Raw genomic sequence first — 19,812 nt, forward strand, 5'->3', positions numbered from 1 at the left:
TCTCTCCCTGATTAGTTTCCACCCATTGCTTCTTGTCCTGCCCTCAGGTGCTTTGGAGAATAGCTTGACTCCCTCTTCTTTGGGGCAGCCTCTGAGATCACAGAACACTGCTATCATGTCACCCCTAGTCCTTCTTTCCATTAAACTAGACATACCCAGTTCCTGCAGCCATTCCTCATATGTTTTAGCCTCCAGTCCCCTCATCATCTTTGTTGCTCTTCTCTGCACTCTTTCTAGAGTCTCCACATCTTTTTTACATTGTGGCGATCAAAACTGAATGCAGTGTTCACTATATTTGAACTGCTTGGATCTCCTGATTTCCTGGGCGCTTGACAATTGCCTTTTTCTATCTTACCCAACCTTTGTGAAGACTAAATAGGACTTCTTAAGTGCTGAAAATGAGTCACAGGCATTTAACTCACTTTTCTCCAGCCATCAGACTACAATGTTATCAGGGTTACCTAGATAGCAGCCCTATTTATCTGCTGTATTAAATCATATCTCTGAAAGGCCAGTGATACCAGACTGGAGATGGGAAAGTACCCAGAATGTTAGAACGTGGCGAACAATTCCTTTCTTCTTATCTTTCCCCTTTCACCTTCATTGCTGTAAGAAGTAAACATTTTATTCTTTCATTTTAAAATAGACAAATATTTATCCCTTTATTTGGCCCTGTTGGAAATGTGATTGAAATTTATAATATTTAAACTACAGAGGTAAAAGAGGCATCGTTTGGAATACCTGATTATCATTTCAAATCCGTGAGAGGTATGTGTCTGCGTGTTGGAGGAGCCTCTGGTGAAGCATTCATTTCCTGTTTTGCTCTTATTCCATTGCTTATTTTTATTTTTTCCTCCACAAAATAAGACCTGGTGGAAAAGAGGCGCAAAGCGTATTGACTTGACAGAGACTTCTGGATTCACACATTGTTTGAATGCATATTAAGTGTGGTTTGTCTGATTTTGACTTACTATGTGGTGCCCGCCTGGTTATTTGCCATTTATTCAATGAATTTCCTCAAGCTTCTGCGACTCCGTGTGGTTTTTCTTGCTTGCTAAATCTAACAGGATGGAGAATAACAGAGTTGGAAGGGAGCGATAGAGTTGGGGGTTCAATCCCGTCCTTGAACGGGAGACCTTATACCAGGGATCTGCAACCTTAAATACTCAAAATGCCATTTGGACCCGTTTCCCACAGAAAAGAAAACACCGGGAGCCACAAAACCTGGGTGGGCGTGGCCAACTCGATGTCACTCACTTCCACTAGTCACATGTCAGCCCCCCTAGCCACGCCTACCCAGACGGTCATTAGGGCAAAGAATCAGTTGTTAAAAAACACCAGGAACCACAAAATCCTTTTGACATCTCTCTCTCTCCCCTCCCTCCCTCTCCCCCCTATCTCCCTCTTATCTCTCTATGTCTCTCTCTCTCCCTCTCTCTCTGTATCTCTGTCTCTGCCTGCAGGGAGCCACAACAGAGGGCCCAAAGAGCCGTTTGCGGCTCCGGAGCCATAGGTTGCTGACCCCTGCCTTATACCATTGAGGACCCAGATTGTTGGGGGCAAGAGGCTGACTCTGTAAAACCACTTAGAGAGGGCTCTAAAGCACTGTGAAGTGGTATATAAGTCTAAGTTCTATTGCTATTCCAAACAAATGGCTAACCAATCTCATCTTAAAAACCTCCAGTGTTGAAGTACTCACAACTTCTGAAGGCGAGCCGTTCTATTGATTCTCACTATCAACTATCACTATTCTCGCTACTTGATAGTTCTCACTGTCAGGAAATGTCCCTTTAGTTCTAGGTTGCTTCTCTCTTTGTTTAGTTTACACCCATTGCTTCTTGTCCTGCCCTTGGTGTTTTGGAGAATAAGTTGACCCCCTCTTCTTTGTGGTAGCCCCTGAAATATTGGAACACTGCTATAATTGTCCACCCTAGTCCTTCTTTTCATTAGACTAGACCCATGATGGTGAATCTATGCCACGTGTGCCACAGGTGGCACTCAGCGCCCTCTCTGTGAGCACATGATCCGTTGCCCCAGTTCAGCTCTGCTGTGCATGCGTGTGTGCCTCCCACCAGCCAGCTGGTTGTTGGGTCTCTGCCGTGCATCAGGGGTGGGTTCCACTTACCTTTACTACCGGTTCGCAGTGGGAACGCACGTACGCATTTCTGCACATGCGTAGGAGTTTCTGCTCATGCACAGATCGCCCATAATGATGTCATGGCGGGTGGGCGGAGCCTCCCACTGGTTTTACTACCAGTTCTATAGAACCGGACCGAACCGGGAGCAAACCACCACTGGGCGGGGGGGCGTGCAGGGGGGCCGCGCATCCAGGAGCAGGGTATGTGGGGGGGCACACGCATGTGTCGGGGTGGGGTGCATGCACTGGAGTCGCATGCACATTGCATTTTGAGGGATTGGGCACATATGCGTGCATTCGCACACACACTTTGGGCACTTGGTCTGGAAAAAGTTCACTGTAACGGGACTAGAAATATCCAATTCCTGCAACCAGGCTTGGAAACGAGAAACCATGAGTCCTGGTCCTGGCTTAGGCATGAAATCCATCTGGGTGACTTTGGGCCAAGCGCTAGGAGATAATGAATTCTAGTCCTGTCTTAGGCACAAAAGTTGGTTGGGTGATTTTGGGCCAGTCACTCTGTCTCACCCTCACATATGTTTTAGCCTCCAGGGTCCTACTCATCTTCCTTGTTCTTCTCTGCCTTCTTTTTAAGAGTCTGAACATCTTTTTGTATCGTTGTGACCAGAATTGGAAGCACGGTTTTACCAGTGCTTTATAGAACGGTATTAACCAGAGGTGGGTTTCAGCAGGTTCTGACCAGTTCTGGAGAACCGGTAGCGAAAATTTTGAGTAGTTCAGAGAACCGGTAAATACCACCTCTGACTGTCCCCCACCCCATCTATTCTCTGCCTCCTGAGTCCCAGCTGATCAGGAGGGAATGGAAATTTTGCAGTATCCTTCCCCTGGAGTGAGGTGGGAATGGAGATTTTACAGTATCCTTCCCCTGCCATGCCCACCAAGCCACGCCCACCAAGCCATGCCACGCCCACAGAACCGGTAGTAAAAAGTTTTGAATCCCACCACTGGTATTAATGCTTCATGTGATCTTGATACTCTCCCTCTATTGATGCAGCCTTGGTACATCGTGCTTGCCCAGTTAAACAATGCTTCCTCCTTCTCCCACCCCTGGCTAATGGCATTGTCCAATTAGGAGACAGTCTTTTGTTATGAGAACGCTCCATTTTTTTTTAAAATTTGATTTATATGCCGCCCTTCTCCGGAGACTCAGGGCGGCTTACAATGCGTTAAGCAATAGCCTTCATACTTTTGTATATTTTATACAAAGTCAGCTTATTGCCCCCACAAACTGGGTCCTCAATTTACCTACCTTAGAAAGGATGGAAGGCTGAGTCAACCTTAAGCCTGGGGAGATTCGAACTTACTTTTAATTGCAGACAGCTGGTGTTAATCACAATGCTATCAGTCTGCTGAGCCACCAGGCCCTAGCACCTGCAGCGGTGACCTTGCTGGCTCCAAGTTCTTACGATCTCTGCCTATGTTCTCCACGTTCCATTTCTCTTCCCCAAAGTTCATTGGCAAGTCGAAAATCATTAGGTTTGGAAGAAGCAAAGTGGTTCAGTCTTGACATTAGGACTTACATTGGCCTTTTTGGCAGCTGTAGCACCTTGGTGGCTCATACTTAAGTTTTTTTTTTTTTTAATTTGATTTATATGCCGCCCTTTTCTGGAGACTCAGGGCGGCTTACAATGTGCTCAGCAATAGCCTTCATCCTTTTTGTATATTTATACAAAGTCAGCTTATTGCCCCCACAACTGGGTCCTCAATTTACCTACCTTAGAAAGGATGGAAGGCTGAGTCAACCTTGAGCCTTAGCGAGATTCGAACCTGCAGTAATTGCAGGCAGCTGGTCTTAATAACCAAGTGGTAGTCCACTACGACATCTAGATGCCCCTCATTGTTGTTGAGCCAGGTGTCCTGACCTAGGCTTCCCCAAACCACGAAGCAGACTCCTCGCTCCAATAAAATCTCTTTTATTTAGGTTAAAGGGAATTCCTCTCCAGCAAAGTCCTGGCAAACAGTCTTTCATGAGAGTTCACAACTACAGATCTTTATCAGGCTTGGAGAGTTGCCAGGCCGATATCTTCCAAATGCCAGGCTGTAGCAGCAATTACTTGGCAAGAAGTCAGGAACGGATCTTCCCCCTTATAAATTGTCTCCTGCAAACTCCCCTCTCCTTTCGCTCCTCTTTATTCCCTATGGGAGGGGCCAATCACCATTCCACCTGTGCCTTTACTCCTCAGTTGGCCCTTGTTCCTTAGCTGTTCCCTTCTGGCTGCTCTGCACATTCACACACTGGGAACAGGCTCCAGCTATTCTTCTGCCCCACTGATGTCCAACTCCAAAGGCAGCTGACAACTGTCAGACGGCCCTGGCCCCATCTCTGCCTCAGACGCAGAGCCCTCATCAGAGCCTTCCTCAGACTCCAGGACTGGCCCATGTTCCTCCCCAACCTCCTCACTGTCTGAGTCTGCCACCAGCTCTGCTGAAGACCACAACACTAGGTCCCAGATTCCATGTACATGAAGCTAGATTCCCCAAGCAAGGTTTGTTCAACCGTAACCTATATAATCCCTGGTGATTATATTATTGATGGGAAATGTAGTCAGATCAAGCTCAGGAAGATTTCTTTGTTGACCAACTCAACATAACTTCTTTCTGTGGAATCCTTGGTGCCCTCCGAGTTTTGTTGTAGCTTCTATTGTGGAGAACAAGACTCCACAGTTCAACCCTGAACTACATATCTCAACTTATTTCTACTGACTCTATTCTTTCCTTCTGAACTAGATATCTTCTTATCACCAGAAAGGGGGTTCTGTGGTTGCTACAGTCCAAGGCCAGGACAATATGATGGCGCTTTTCTTGTTTGCACAGGAACTGTTTAGCAACAGTTGCTCTGGCTCCTTCTTGCTGATGTGACTCACTCTTATCTGGGTCAAATCCCTTCAGTTTACAGCTAGAAGGATTATGCAGTTACCCATCCCAAATATCAGTGCCTGAGGAGAAGACTGGAAATGAGAGAAAGATGCTAGGCATCAATTACTTGTTTCTATGTTGTACGGGATGCGGTGGCTCGGTGGCTAAGACGCTGAGCTTGTTGATCGAAAGGTCGGCAGTTCAGTGGTGCGTAATGGAGTGAGCTCCCGTTACTTGTCCCAGCTTCTGCCAACCTAACAATTCGAAAGCATGTAAAAAATGCAAGTAGAAAAAATAGGGACCACTTTTGGTGGGAAGGTAACAGCGCTCTGTGCACCTTTGGCGTTGAGTCATGCCGGTCACATGACCACGGAGACGTTTTCGGACAGCGCTGGCTCTTCAGCTTTGAAACGGAGATGAGCACCACCCCCTAGAGTCGGGAACTGGTGAGCCTCAAAGAGCTGAAATATTTTGAGTTTCTTTCTCCTGCTTCCTTCTATCTCAGGTCCCCATAACCTTTGATTATTGATCCTTACCTTCCAGTTAATGGTTTGCTTCTTCCTCCCTTCCCCCTTCTTCTGCTTTTCCCAAGGTCAGCTCTGGATTCCTTTACAAAGTGCTTCAGCTATTCAGCAATTCCTTGTTTAAGGAATAAACAAAGAAGCAAATTGCAGTAAATATTGCAGAGAGAGAGAGAGAGAGAGAGACCTTTGTATGCACAGAGGCGGAGAGGCTTACAGATCGGAAAAATGGATGATGAAATTATTGGAACAGGCTGAGACGGCAAAATTAACTATCTTGGTTAAAGAAAAGACTTTGTCCAACTTTAGTTTCTATGTTGTAATCACTTCTGGAAGTTTTGCTAGAGACCAAACGAAATGCTACATTAATTTTGCCATCTGAAAATTTGCAAGTGTTTATGATTACAGAAATACGGCGTGCTGTTGAATTTTAAATCCAACAGTGGGTGTATTTTATATCTGTAACTTTATCAAAGAACGTTGGACACAAAATTCTCGATGTCTTTTTGTGCTTTTTTACAAAGAGGTGGTGAACATACCTAATACCCCTTCCTCCTCCTAGTTTCCCCACAACAACAACCCTGTGAGGGTGAGACAAAGTGACTGATCCAAAATCACCCAACTAACTTTTGTGCCTAAGCCAGGACTAGAATTCACTATCTCCTAGTGCAGTGATGGCTAACCTTTTCTGGACTGAGTGCCCAAAGAGCGTGCACATGTGTGAATGCGCGCACCCGCGGCCAGCTCCTCCAAATGCAATGTGCATGCATGCCCCGCGTATGCACCCTGTGCCCCTGGGCATGCCCACACATCCCTACATGTGCCCTGCACCCCCGCACCTCTATGCATGCCCCCTGCCCCTACTCGCATGCTCGTGCATCCCACACAGTGCCCCACCCTCTCCATGCATGCATGTGCACCCCCATATGTGCCTCACCCCCACACATGCCCACATGGCCCCCTTCATGTACCCTGCCCCCTGTGCACGTGGGGCAGAGACCCGAAAACCAAGCTGGCCAGCGGGAGGTGTGCACCCATGCAGGGCGAAGCTGAACTAGGCCACAGTTCGTGTGCCATCAGAGAAGGCGCTGCATGCCACCTCTGGCACCCATGCCACAGGTTCACCATCACGGTCCTAGTGCTTGGCCCAAAATCACCCAGTTGGTTTTCATGACTAAGGTGGGACTAGAATTCACCATCTCCTGGTGATTGGCCCAAAGTCATTTAGACAGTTTTCATGACTAAGGCAGGACTAGAACTCACCATCTCTGATTTTCTAGCCTAGTTGCCTTTACCATTAGAGCCCAGTAAATAGAGTCTATTAGAGTAAATAGACCAAACTGGCTCTCTGCATGTTACTGCAAAGACAATATATCTCACCCTAGTCTAATTTATTATTTATTTATTATTTAAATTTCTATACCGCCCTTCTCCTTTTGGACTCAGGGCGGTGAACAGCCAAAAATAAAACATTTGTACACAAAAGTTAAAATAGTTTTAAAATAATTAAATAAAGTTTGGCCCATAATTTAAAACATTTCAATTAAAATCAGTATCAATTTTAAAAACCAATATAAAATCAGGCCAGCCCGGCTAACTGAAAGAAATAGGTTTTAAGGGCCCGACGAAAAGTCCGGAGGTCTGGGATCACTCGTATCTCTGGGGGTAGATTGTTCCAGAGAGTAGGCGCCATCACAGAGAAGGCTCTCCTCCTGGGGGTCAGCCTTGTCTGGCTGACGGCACCCTGAGGAGGCCCTCTCTGTGGGAGCGAACTGGCCGGTGGGAGGCAATTGGTGGCAGAAGGCGGTCTCACAAATACCCCGGCCCTAAGCCATGGAGCACTTTAAAGGTGATCACCAACACCTTGAAGCGCACCCGGAAGTCCACTGGAAGCCAATGCAGCTCGCGCAGGAGAGAAGTCACATGGGAGCGCCCCGTCGCTCCCTTAATCCCCCGCGCGGCCGCATTCTGCACCAGTTGGAGCCTCCGGGTGCACCCCAAGGGGAACCCCATGCAGAGAGCGTTACAATAGTCCAGATGAGATAATAAGCACACTATGAACATTCACGATTCAGGTAGTAGTGAGGTTGCCAAGCCATTCTATTGTCAAGAATTAGCAGAGAAGGACTTGGGTTTGATAGGATCCAAGGGTCTAGCAAACCCTTTCTTTCAACCCCCAGGCTCTCCAAACAAAGCAATCTTCCTAGAACTATTTTACAACCTAGATGTTTTCGGGACATTATCCAAAACATCATCTTAGGGAGCTGACAAGGAACAGTTTGTCTGGAGAAGAAAGATTAGCAGATGCTTCGGTTGCATTGAGCAAGAGACCGTGAGATCCTGCTTAATTTAAAATGGCAGTGCAAAAGTTGATTGAGTAAAAAAGTTGAGCTCCTCCCAATTTGCCTAATTATTCCTTTCACCAGAATTTCATTTTGCTTCCTCAGCTCGAAATTTCCTGATGCCTACTCAGGGAGACGAGTCTATTACAAGAGTTTGTGACATTATCTATACATGAGAAATCAGAAGTTTCAAGTCTTTACATTAAACGTAAGAAAAATAAGCAGAAACTTACTAAGCTCGTCTAGATTTCGCCTGGATTTCTTGGAAGTTTCGTGTTGAAATGTTGATCCTGTCAACCTTGAAGCTGACTTGGCCGTGGCCGTTTTGGGGCTTCAGTGCTGCCACAACTGGAGCTGTGGAAAAGGGAGGGGGAAGTAGAGATAGCTGGGGTGCTGTAGCCAAAATAAAATACTTTCTCTTGGGAAGCAAGGACGTTCCCACCAGGTGTCCGGAAGGAGGGAACTGGAGCAGTGGTGAAATTCTCTTCGGGTTGCCACCGAAATGCACGCTGTGCATGCATGTGCAGTGCACGCCAAGCACCCGCTGTTTGCGTGTACATACGCAGTGCACACCAAACGCACATTTCGTGCGGAAAAAGGAGCCGTTTGAAGGTATATAGAAGGTATATAAATCGCGCAGCACAGCTGATCGTCGGAAATACCGGTTCAGACGAATCGGTAGTTTTTATTATTACCGGTTTGCCCGAACCGGTGTGAACCGGTAGCATTTCACCCCTGGACTGGAGTCATCTAGCAACTGGACTGTATCCTGATTGGACCGTGTGACTGATTGTTTAGAGAAAGTGAAAGAACTTTTACTTTTAATTAGGTGAAAACCGCGGGAACATTTAGAGTCGGTTTTCACCAGCTCGTGGAATCATGTGACTGCTGGGAGGAAGGTGCTCCAGCTCTCCTCATGGGCAAATCTGCTTGTTTTTAGGGGGAAGGGGAATGTCTGTTTGAGTGAGTGAATCATGTGACTGCAGGGAGGAAAGTCCTCCAGTTCACTTCATGAATGAATCTGCTTGTTTCTACGGGGAGGGGAGAGTGGCTGTTTGATTGAGTGTAAGTGGGAAGTCTTGTTAGCTGTGTGCGTGGGAAAAACCGGTTAGATGGTGTCCACTAGCCTTGGAAGACAATTTATGTAGGAGAAGGAAAACTCCAATCTCAAATCTCCACTGCCTTGTGGCTATTACCCATCTATGGGAAAGTCTTCAGGAGTCAACCTCGAGGCAAAACCTGGAGGAGGAGTCCTGGAGTGAGGAGGAGTGCTAGAGGAGTAATACCTCTCTAAAACAAAAACAAAAAGAAAACCCCACCTCTTGTGCCAATTACGACCTACGCCAGCCTCAAAATACAGATGTTATGTTAGGCTTTGTCCCAGGGGTGAAATCCAGCAGGTTCTGACAGGTTCTGGAGAATCGGTAGCGGAAATTTTGAGTAGTTCGGAGAACCAGAAAATCTGGCTTGCCCAAAAGTGGGGTGGGAATGGAGATTTTGCAATATCCTTCCCCCAGGAGTGGGGAGGGAATGGGGATTTTGCAGTATCCTTCCCCTGGAGTGGGGTAGGAATGGGGATTTTGCAGTATCCTTCCTCTGCCACGCCCACCAAGCAACACCAAGCCACGCCCACAGAACCCGTAGTAAAAAAAATTGGATTTCACCACTGCTTTGTCCCCTATTATCTTGGAAGAAAGCTGAATGACTGGAAACAAAGAACGAGTAGATCAACACTGGGGAAGGCCAGAATAAGTTTCTGTTGATTGAAAAATGGGTGGGTAGCACTTCAACGGCCTTATTTTTATATCCCCCCCCATAGTTGTACTTTTAAAGCAATGTAGATGCAGAGGTGGGTGGAGGCTACCATGCCCTACATGGCTCAGGGCCAGGCTATCTTCGAGACCGCCTTCTACCGCATACTCCCAGCGACCGGTAAGATCCCACAGAGTCGGTCTCCTCCGGGTCCCGTCAGCTAAACAATGCCGGCTGGCGGGGCCCGCGGGGGAGGGCCTTCTCTGTGGCTGCCCCAGCTCTCTGGAACCAGTTACCTCCTGAAGTCCGGACCATCCCCACCCTATTGGCGGTGAAGACCTGGCTCTTCCGGCAGGCCTGGGGCCGTTGATCTCGTTATAGTGATCTTGCGAGACCCGGCCACAAATTGGAGTGTATCTGTTTTAACGTTTTAATGGTTTAATGTCTTCTTTTTAACTTTTGTATAGGATATTGTTGCATTGTTTTATTTTCTGTTGTGAGCCGCCCAGAGTCCCTTGGGAGTGGGGAGGCATACAAATGCGACAAAACAAACAAACAAACAAACAAACAAACAAACAAACAAATAAATAAATAAATAAATAAATAAATAAATAAATAAATAAATAAATGCCGTGACAAAGGAGAAGGGGCCTGGTGGCTCAGCAGACTGATAGCATTGTGATTAACACCAGCTGTCTGCAATTACTGCAGGTTCGAATTTCGCCAGGCTCAAGGTTGACTCAGCCTTCCATCCTTTCTAAGGTAGGTAAATTGAGGACCCAGTTTGTGGGGGCAATAAGCTGACTTTGTATAAATATACAAAACGATGAAGGCTATTGCTTAACGCATTGTAAGCCGCTCTGAGTCTCTGGAGAAGGGCGGCATATAAATCAAATTAAAAAAATAAATAAATCCAACAATCTGGAGGAAAGGAGCGTATTTTAGAAGTTTCTCAGTTACTACAAGTGGCAACAGACATCGTTTTGGCACCTGTGAATCACTTGGAGCCACTTGGTTGCATCATTTGAGGGACCCGAAAAACAGCCCAAGCGCCTTTTGTGCAAACTTGTTTGAATGATGAAAAATTATGCAAGAGACAAAGATCATCTCAAATGTTCCTGCAGCCCATTTACTCAGGGCCCATGAAGGCAACTGTATGTACTCATAAATGTAGGAGGAGTAGACAGGATATCAGGGTAAGAAATCTCCTTGTGCAAACCCTTCACATCAGGGGTGAAATCCAGCAGGTTCTGACAGGTTCTGGAAAACCGGTAGCGGAAATTTTGAGTAGTTCGGAGAACCGGCAAATGCCACCTCTGGCTGGCCCCAGAGTGGGGTGGGAATGGAGATTTTGCAATATCGTTTCTCCAGGAGTGGGGAGGGAATGGAGATTTTGCAATATCCTTCCCCAGGAGTGGAGTGGGAATGGAAATTTTGCAGCATCCTTCCCCCAGGAGTGGGGAGGGAATGGAGATTTTGCAATATCCTTCCCCAGGAGTGGGGTGGGAATGGAGATTTTGCAGTATCCTTCCCCTGGAGTGGGGTGGGAATGGAGACTTTGCAATATCCTTCCCCCAGGAGTGGAGAAGGGAATGGGGATTTTGCAGTATCCTTCCCCTGCCACGTCCAAGCCACGCCCATCAAGCCATGCCCACAGAACCGGTAGTAAAAAAAACTGAATTTCATCACTGCTTCACATGTATTGGATCACAACTCCTATCGTCCTTTCTTAGCCTGGCTGATAGTCTTTGGCTACCTTGATCCTACACATTGGAGATGATGCCTGCTCATACCAGGGAGTCCCTGACTTACAACAGTCCGTTTAGTGACCGTTCAAAGTTACAACGGCACTGAAAAATGTGACTTATGAGCGTTTTTCACACTTATGACCTTTGCAGCATTCCCAGGATCATGAGATCAAAATTCAGATGCTCGGCAATTCATATTTATGACCATTGCTCAGTGGTGGGATTCAAATAATTTAACAACCGGTTCTCTGCCCTAATGATTTCTTCCAACAACCAGTTTGCCAAACTGCTCAGAAAGTTAACAACCGGTTCTCCCAGAGTGGTGCGAACTGGCTGAATCCCACCACTGCCATTGCTGTGTCCCAAGGTCATGTGATCACCTTTTGCGACCTTCTCACAATCCAAGTGAATGGGGAAGCCAGATTCACTTAGCAACCATGTTCCTAACTTCTCAACTTCAGTGATTCACTTAACAACCGTGGCAAGAAAGGCTGTAAAATGGGGGGAAACTCACTTAACCAACGTGTCACTTAACAACATAAATTTTGGGGTCAACTGTAGTCATAAGAACAGGGCTACCTGTATGTCTATGGAGATTCTCAATCACCCAGGTTTACGAAATCCTTCCATTCCCCACCAGTCAGTTAAAACTGAAGAAGCTTCTTGGATGAGAAGCAAAAACTTTTTTACAATTTTAATTACCGTATTTTTCGGAGTATAAGACCCCCCAAAAGGGGGTGAAAATTTAGGTGCGTCTTATACACCGAATGTAGCCCCGCCCACCCACTGGCCCCCACCCTTTGGCCTCTGCCCCCCAGCAATTACCTCCTTTCAAGCAAACAGCAAGAAAAAACAGCTCCTTTCAGCTTCAGCATAGATTAATTAGCCCGTTGATTAGATCGGCCTCCCGACTCTCAACTGATTTGCTCTCAGCTGTTTTGTGCAGGTCTTTGCTGCTTGTTGCAAAAAGGTAAATTGCTGGAGCAGATTTTTTTTCCCTTGTGCTAATCAAGCTATGCTGAAAACGAAACTGAAAGTAAAACAGGCCGTTTGCTGTTTGCTGCACCCAGGCAAAATTAGGCAGAGGCAGAGGGAGATTTCTTTTTCTTCTTTTTCCTCACCAAAAAAGGTAGGTGCAAACAATGGGAAATTGTAATGATTGAAATATTTTTAATTATATATTGTGATGAAAGTAGAAATGATTAAATTGTGATTTGGAGGATTATATGGGCAAAACTATGTGGGTTATTGGGAGAGTTTAAGATGTGAAAATGAGTAACATAAGAGGGGAAAATTATTTGGTTTGTTATTATTGGTAAATATAATTAATTGATTTGTAAGAAATTGGATTGCATGGAAATAATTGGAATATTCATGTTCATATTGATTAATATACAAAAAAAGATTGTTATATAGCTAATTGATTTATATTAAAATGTTGAATTTGTGTTAAACAATTGTAATATTACATAATTAACCAATGTGAGGATGGATATAAAAATAGATGACAATGGGAAGGGGTATAATATAGAATAGAAGGGGAAAAATGAATTTGATTTAGAGATGAGGATGAAGGGTAATATTGGTTTTTTTAAAAAAAAATAGATGAGGAATAAATATGGCAAAAAGGAAATATGGAAATTGTAAATTTAATTGAAATGACTAAACACTGTTTAAATTTGTGAACCAGCCAAATGTCCCAGCTTCTGCCAACCTTGCAGTTCGAAAGCATGTAAAAAACGCAAGTAGAAAAATAAAAATTGGGACCACCTTTGGTGGGAAGGTAACAGCGTTCCGTGCGCCTTTGGCATTTAGTCATGCTGGCCACATGACCACGGAGACGACTTCGGACAGCGCTGGCTCTTCGGCTTTGGAACGGAGATGAGCACCGCCCCCTAGAGTCGGGAACAACTAGCACATATGTGAGAGGGGAACCTTTACCTTTTAGGCTGGAGAAAAAAATTATCTCTTGAACAGTTGCATCGTTGTCCATGTAACATTCCATGCAATCTGTTTTCTCCGTGGGGCAACCAATTGTTTTAATTGAAATGAGGTTGTCTCATGTGGCTTCTGCAGCATAGTTGAGCTCTGAGTCCAACCACATACTTGGAACTCTTCCTCAACTCAAAGGAGTGAATGAACCCTTTGACGGATTTATCAGGAAGTCTTCCTTTTAGCTGCTTAATGAGAGTCACAGGGGAAGAATGATTTTGCATGCATGCAATACAAAATGCATTCTTAGATCCTGAGCCAGAATTTCAAAATTCAGAGACTGACAGAAAATGTCCAGCATAGTGAGCAAGTTTTCAAGATTAGTAGGGTGGGGAGGGGAGAAAGAGGGAGGAGGAGGAGGAAAAACTAAATATTTAGTTTAGTATTTAGGGTTTCCTGCCTAAGCAGGGGGTTGGACTAGAAGACCTCCAAGGTCCCTTCCAACTCTGTTATCCTATCCTATCCTATCCTATCCTATCCTATCCTATCCTATCCTATCCTATCCTATCCTATCCTATCCTATCCTATTCACAGTTTATTCCAGAGCTCTATCTATTCACTCACATGCAGGGTCACAATCCCGAGCATCTTTAAACTCTTAGGGGTTGAGAGAGAGAGAGAGAGAGAGAGAGAGAGGCACCAAATAGGATACAACAGGTTAACAAACCAGCACGTGATAGCCTGAAAACAAGGCATGCAAAACAATTTTTTTTAAAAACCAACCTTGTGTTTTTCCAATCTTGGTTACTTTAAGAAGGGTGGATTTTCTTTCTTTTTTTTTTTTTGAATTTCTTTTTATTTTTTAAACAAAACAAAACATAAAACAACATCATCCATTACAATTACAGAAAGTGTGTCGATCGGTTCCAATTCTTTTGTGCTTAATCCCCTATCCAAAGTTTACAGGTTATCTCATTTCTCTTATTTGACAGTTTATTACATCCCTTTAGATTATTATTCTCATCTAACAGTTATTTAACAATGGCTTATCTCCCATAAAAAACCGCTTCATATATTTTATTATTATATTTAATTTCCTATTTCATATTACATTTCCAGGCAAAGAAAGGTGGAGTTTCAACTCCCAGAATTTCCCCAGCCAACACAGAATTAAACTAACGCGGCATAAATAATAATAATAATAATAATAATAATAATAATAATAATAATAATAATAATAATAATAATAATAATAATAATAATAATAATAATAATAATAATAATAATAATAATAATATGCACTAAGGACGCCTAGAAAAACAAAATAAAAAAAAATAGGAATCCCATCTCCCTGCAGAGACGTCAAATCGCATCGACTCGATCGGCGATCGATTGTTGGCGGGGGGGGAGGAGAGGAGGGACTTTCCATCGATGTATCCGCATTCAACTCGCCAATCTTGGATGGGCTTCCAAAAAAGAGGCGGGAGGAAGGCGCGTGCGAGGCGAGGCGAGGCGAGGCGAGGCGAGGCTCCCCCACCACCACCCCCGTCCGGAACGCCCCTTTTTGCTTCTCATTGGTTTCGAGAAAGCCGGGGCAGCAGCGGATTGGCTGGCGCCTCTCCTTTTAAGGAGCGACACGCCTTCTTTCGGCGCGCTCCGCCTTAGTTCGCCTCCGGAGGGCGATGCGGGCGGAGCTCCGTCGTTGCTCTTCCGTTAGCGCTGCGCTCGCCAGTCCGAAAGCGATGGGGCGACCGCCGTCCGCTTGGCGGCTCTCCCCGGCAGCCCCGCTGGCCTTCCTAACGCTGCTCCTGCTTTGCTCCCAGCCGCCTGCCGTGACTCCGGGACCGCCCCGGGGCAGGACTGGCATCCCGGGGCCCCCCATCGTGCTGGGTAAGGGGCGGGAGGGCTGGGTCCCCGAAGTAGCTCCGAGGAGACCTCCAACCTTCCTTTCTCATCCCAATTTTGGGTGTCTTTTTTTTTTTTTTTTGCAAGCCGGTGGGTCAGCGCAGGCGGGGTTTGCAGGTCGTGGGGATGGCGAATAACGCGTGTCGACCCCTAACGAGTCCCGACCTAGGGGGCTCAGGGGCTTAAAAACATCAGAAAGATCGGCCGTTTCGGCGGTTCGAATCCCTAGGACAAAGGTCTCCTGCGTGAGCAGAGATGGGGGGGTTGGACTGGATGACCTCCCGAGGTCCCTTCCAACTCTTTGTTACCTTAATTGGGTTGCTTGCTTTGCAAAGGGGGGAGGGATCCCGACGTGAGAAAGAACACCCACACCCCCCACAAAAATAAATAAATAAGGTCAGGGTAAGCCCCCCCCCCACGCGTGTGCATGGTGAAAACACTAGACCGCCTTGACTCGGGGCAAAAAAAAAAAAAAGCTGCACGCAGGGAGTCGTGGGAAACGCGCGCTCCGACCGCAAACACGCCGCGGCTCTTTGCAAGTTTCGGAACAACAACCGCGGCTTGCCTAGAAATAGGCTGGGCGTGAAGGTATCTGGGTTTGTCTCTTTGTTTTCTTCTCCTTGCCTACTTAAATTTTATTCGTTGGGGCCGATTTGGCTAATTTGGGGTTATGGAGTAATTGGAAGGAAGGATGGATGGATGGATGGGGCTGACTAGGTGGCTCGGGCTAAAAAACATCAGAAAAGTCGGCCGTTCGGCGGTTGGAATCCCTAGTACAAGTGCGTGAGCAGCGGGTTGGACTAGATGACCTCCCAAGCTCCCTTCCACCTCTGTTACTGTTACCTTACCTTCTTGGGGGCGGCGGTGGTTGCAACCTAAGTTTAATTGGAGTTGAACTTGGAGGGGTTTCCCCATCCTTTTCAAAAAGAAAGTCGGTGGGAAAGCAGTTAATATGCATATGGTTTTTTTAAAAATTTGGTTCAGTGTAATCTACCAGAATGGGTATCTCTTGGTGGTTTATGGCTTAAACTTTTTTTTTGGGGGGGGGAGGTGAGTGGGTGGGTGGAAGGAACAGAAGCCAAGAAGCAACCCAAGTTAATCTGTATACAATTGGGCTGAGAGATGGACTGATGGTGGGAAGGGGAGCCAGCCAGGGTTACTTACCTCTACCAAACACCTTGCAGGTTTTACAAGTCATTTATTTCTTCTTGGGAGTAGCTTCTACCCTTTCCGGATCCAGAAATGGATTCTTTAGAGAGGAAAAAATGAGATGCTTTCTTGATTGGCAAACAAAGCCTGCAGTCAGGACTAATCCTAGCATTAAAAACAGGTTTAGGGCTGGACTAGGTCCCTTCCAGCTCCATTCTGATTTTGACCCTGGTTGTTTAAAATGCTGGTTTTGCTTTTGTGCTTAAAGTTAAAAAACAGAAAATAAAACAAAAGGAAGATCTGCTTATCTTTGAAGCTAGGGACGGATGTCTGTAATTCTGGTAATGGCTATAATATTGATGCAATGTGAAACACAGGTCAGTCTGTCTATGGTATCTGGGTATCAGTGTTACTTCTGTGTCATGTTTAAAGGCTGCTTTTAACTCCACTAAACTATTTAACTTCTCTTACGGTCTACATCCAGGCTCCAATATTTCCAAGAGAAACGATTGATTTATAAGAACATCTGCTCTGTATTGGGAAATTCCTATCACACAAGTTTTTCCTTGCAGAAATGTGTGATGCCTGTTGATTTTCAGACTATGACCCTAAGTAGAAATCACCTTTTTTATTTCACTGGTAGGCTTTATTGTACAGAGATGAACAGAAAAAATTAAGATGTTTTGGGTTTTTTTTTTTTTTGCTAAATATAATGTTTTACAGAAAGAGTTGTTTTCTCCCTTAAACTAGGTATAAAAGGAACTATATATTTAAATTATGAGCTGCTGAATTCATGAAAAAGATATATATATGGATGCCTTTTCTTCAGTTATTTATTCCTTATTGTTTTGTCTTCATGGGAAAAAAATGCTTTGGCATTTAATCTGAGGCTGAAAATGGTGAAAATAAGATTATATGCATCATGTGATAGGCAGATGATCAAGATAGGACTATAATTCAGTAACCAAGCATTCTGTTATGAGTTAGATTTTTTTTAAAAAAAAGTAACTGGCTTCTGTAAGAATCCAAATATATAAGTTTTACACTGATTTATGGGACAGTGTTAGTTTCTTCTCTCAAATTTTTGAGTTAGAAAACACTTGATAGTTGAGTGCCCAGACAAAGGGTTGGTATATGCAAATATGTTCTGGGTACAAGTCCCAAACAGAACACTTCAAGATCTGGAGTTTTGTCCGAAGCTTAAGTAAGCCCTGAAAAAAAACAAACCTTTCTTTGTTTTTTAAGTCATGTTATTTTTATTTAAATTAAATGCTTCATTAGGGAAGTCGTGTTTTATTTCTCCAACCAACCGAATGTTGGAAGAAAAAAAATAAAATAAGAGAAACTACCATTAATAGGTAGAACTACCCAAAAAGAGAAACAGGATGAACTTGATCTGTTGGAAGAAGGTGTGGATTTCATAAGAAAAGGAGGCTGGATTTGGGGGAAGGAAAATGCCAGACAGCATCCTCATTAGAGTGGGAGGTCCACAGTGCTGCCAGAGATTGCAGAGTCCCTCATTCTGAGTACACTGTTTTCTTCCTTTCCGTTCATGGACCCCTCTAGCAAAGAGGTATCTTTAAGGGGATGAGAGACTTCTTAGAACAGAGATCTTCAAACTTGGCTGCTTAGCTGGCTGGAGAATTCTGGAAGTTGAAGTCCACAAGCCTTAAAGTGGCCACGTTTGGGGACCGCTGTCTTAGAAGCTGTCAGCCTCCGCTTTTACTGCTTTGGCTGCCATAAGAAACGGGAGGGGGGAGAGCTAGGGGGCCTGGGGGGGGGAAGCGTGCTGAAGGACTTTGGAAGAAACGAAACTGAATCTTTGAAGTTATCGGGTCAACCGTCGTGGCATTCCTGATTGATGACGCTGCCAGACGTGCTTCCACCTGACCCCTGGGAGACCTTTGGATTGGATGATTTACGATGGACAGTGGGAGGGGATGCTTTCTATATGCAATTTTCGCGCCTATTGCTTTAATTTCAGCTTTCCTTGGTTGCGTTCACTTCATTTTCTAGTAAAAGTACCTTTCTCTATAAATCATGGAGTTTGGGTCATTCTTTCCTGGACTTGGAAGGAAGTGCACCTAACATTAAGCTGAAGCTCTACATGCGTTCCTTAACCACCTTGGTGGGAAGATAACAGCGCTATGTTGATGTGATGCTGGTCACGTGACCACGGAAATGTCTTTGGACAGTGCTGGCTCAATGGTCTTGAAATGGAGATGAGCACCCCCCCTAAAGTTTGCACCGACTAGAGGAGTAAAATCCGTAGGGGACTCCATTTATCTTTTTAGCCTGGTTGCCATGGCAATTGAGACCCGAGTTTGTCACTGAGCAAAGCAGTCATAAAGCATCATGTAACAGCATGGCTTAGCGACAACAATCCTGAGGAAGTCTCCATTGTCATTAAGTGAGGACCTGACTTGTGTGATGTCCTGCCGGCTTCCCACGAAGTCAGTGGAGAAGCCAGTGGGAAGTTGGAAGTCCATGACAAGTGGCTCAGGAGTCACCCGTGTTTGTGTTACAACATGGATGCAGGCGGGATCCTGGGTGGGTGCTATGGTGGAGGGGGAGCTGTGGCATAGTGCGAGTCTGGCTGGGCATTCAGGTATGGGGGCTTCTCAAGAAGAAAAAGCAGGAGTTGGCTTTCCCATTGATTTTTTTGTTCATCCCTATTTATGGAACAAAATTGTCTTTTCTTTTTTACTCCGATGAACACTTCTTGGTTGCCCTCTTCTGCTTGCTTAGAGCTTAAAGGGAAGAAAAAATAATAATACAGGTAGTCTTCGACTTACGACCACAATTGAGCCCAGCATTTCTGTGAAGAGACATTTGTTAAGTGAGTTTTGCCCCATTTTACAACCTTCCTTGCCACAGTTGTTATGTGAATCACCGCAGTTGATAAGTTACTAACACGGTTGTTGAGCGAATCTGGCTTCCCCTTTAATTTTGCTGGTCAGAAGATTGCATAAAAGGTGATTGCATGACCTCGGGACACCGCAACGGTCATAAGTACGAGCCAGTTCCCAAGCATCTGAATTTTGATCACATGATCCTGGGGATGCTACCAAGGTGGTGAGTGTGAAAATCAACTTCATTGTAACTTTAAGCGGTCACTAAAAGAACTGTTGTAAGTCGAGGACAACATGCACTGGGGATGAGCATCTGAGAAGGGAGCATGAATTAATGGTTGAACAAATTTAAGGTTGCTTTAATGTAATTGTATTCCCATGTGGATGTTATTCAGCTACCATCTAATTCTGAAACACAGGTATTTCTATTCTGGGGCTTCTATTTTCTTTCTAGTTAGATTTTGTTTCTTGTTGATATCTTTTTCTACATGTCATATGCTTGTCCCCAAGTTCTAATAATAACCTGCTGAGTAACCGTATGTTGATTCACATACGTAGTTCTGTGAACTGTTCTTGATGGACAGTGAAGGGTGCAAT

General features: G+C 45.0%; 1 protein-coding gene and 1 long non-coding RNA gene across 2 annotated transcripts in view; one reads left to right on the top strand and one right to left on the bottom strand.

The window, feature by feature from the left end:
• Positions 1-750: 750 nt before the first annotated feature.
• Positions 751-5,646, bottom strand: LOC117670335 (uncharacterized). Its single transcript, XR_004592624.3, has 3 exons — positions 5,551-5,646; positions 972-1,060; positions 751-869 (listed from the first exon to the last, which is right to left on the bottom strand). It is a non-coding gene; the product is annotated as an uncharacterized LOC117670335 (long non-coding RNA).
• Positions 5,647-14,959: 9,313 nt separating this feature from the next.
• The window catches only part of PLA2G15 (phospholipase A2 group XV), a 31,161-nt gene continuing 26,308 nt past the window's right edge, over positions 14,960-19,812 (top strand). The window contains exon 1 of the mRNA XM_034425442.3: positions 14,960-15,199. Within this exon, the coding sequence (XP_034281333.1) occupies positions 14,992-15,199 (208 nt within the window). The 5' untranslated portion in view covers positions 14,960-14,991. The remainder of the gene's footprint in view (positions 15,200-19,812) is intronic.

Source organism: Pantherophis guttatus, chromosome 11 (genome assembly GCF_059756535.1).
Source record: "Pantherophis guttatus breed Tessera chromosome 11, ASM5975653v1, whole genome shotgun sequence".
Taxonomy (NCBI): Eukaryota; Metazoa; Chordata; class Lepidosauria; order Squamata; family Colubridae; genus Pantherophis; species Pantherophis guttatus.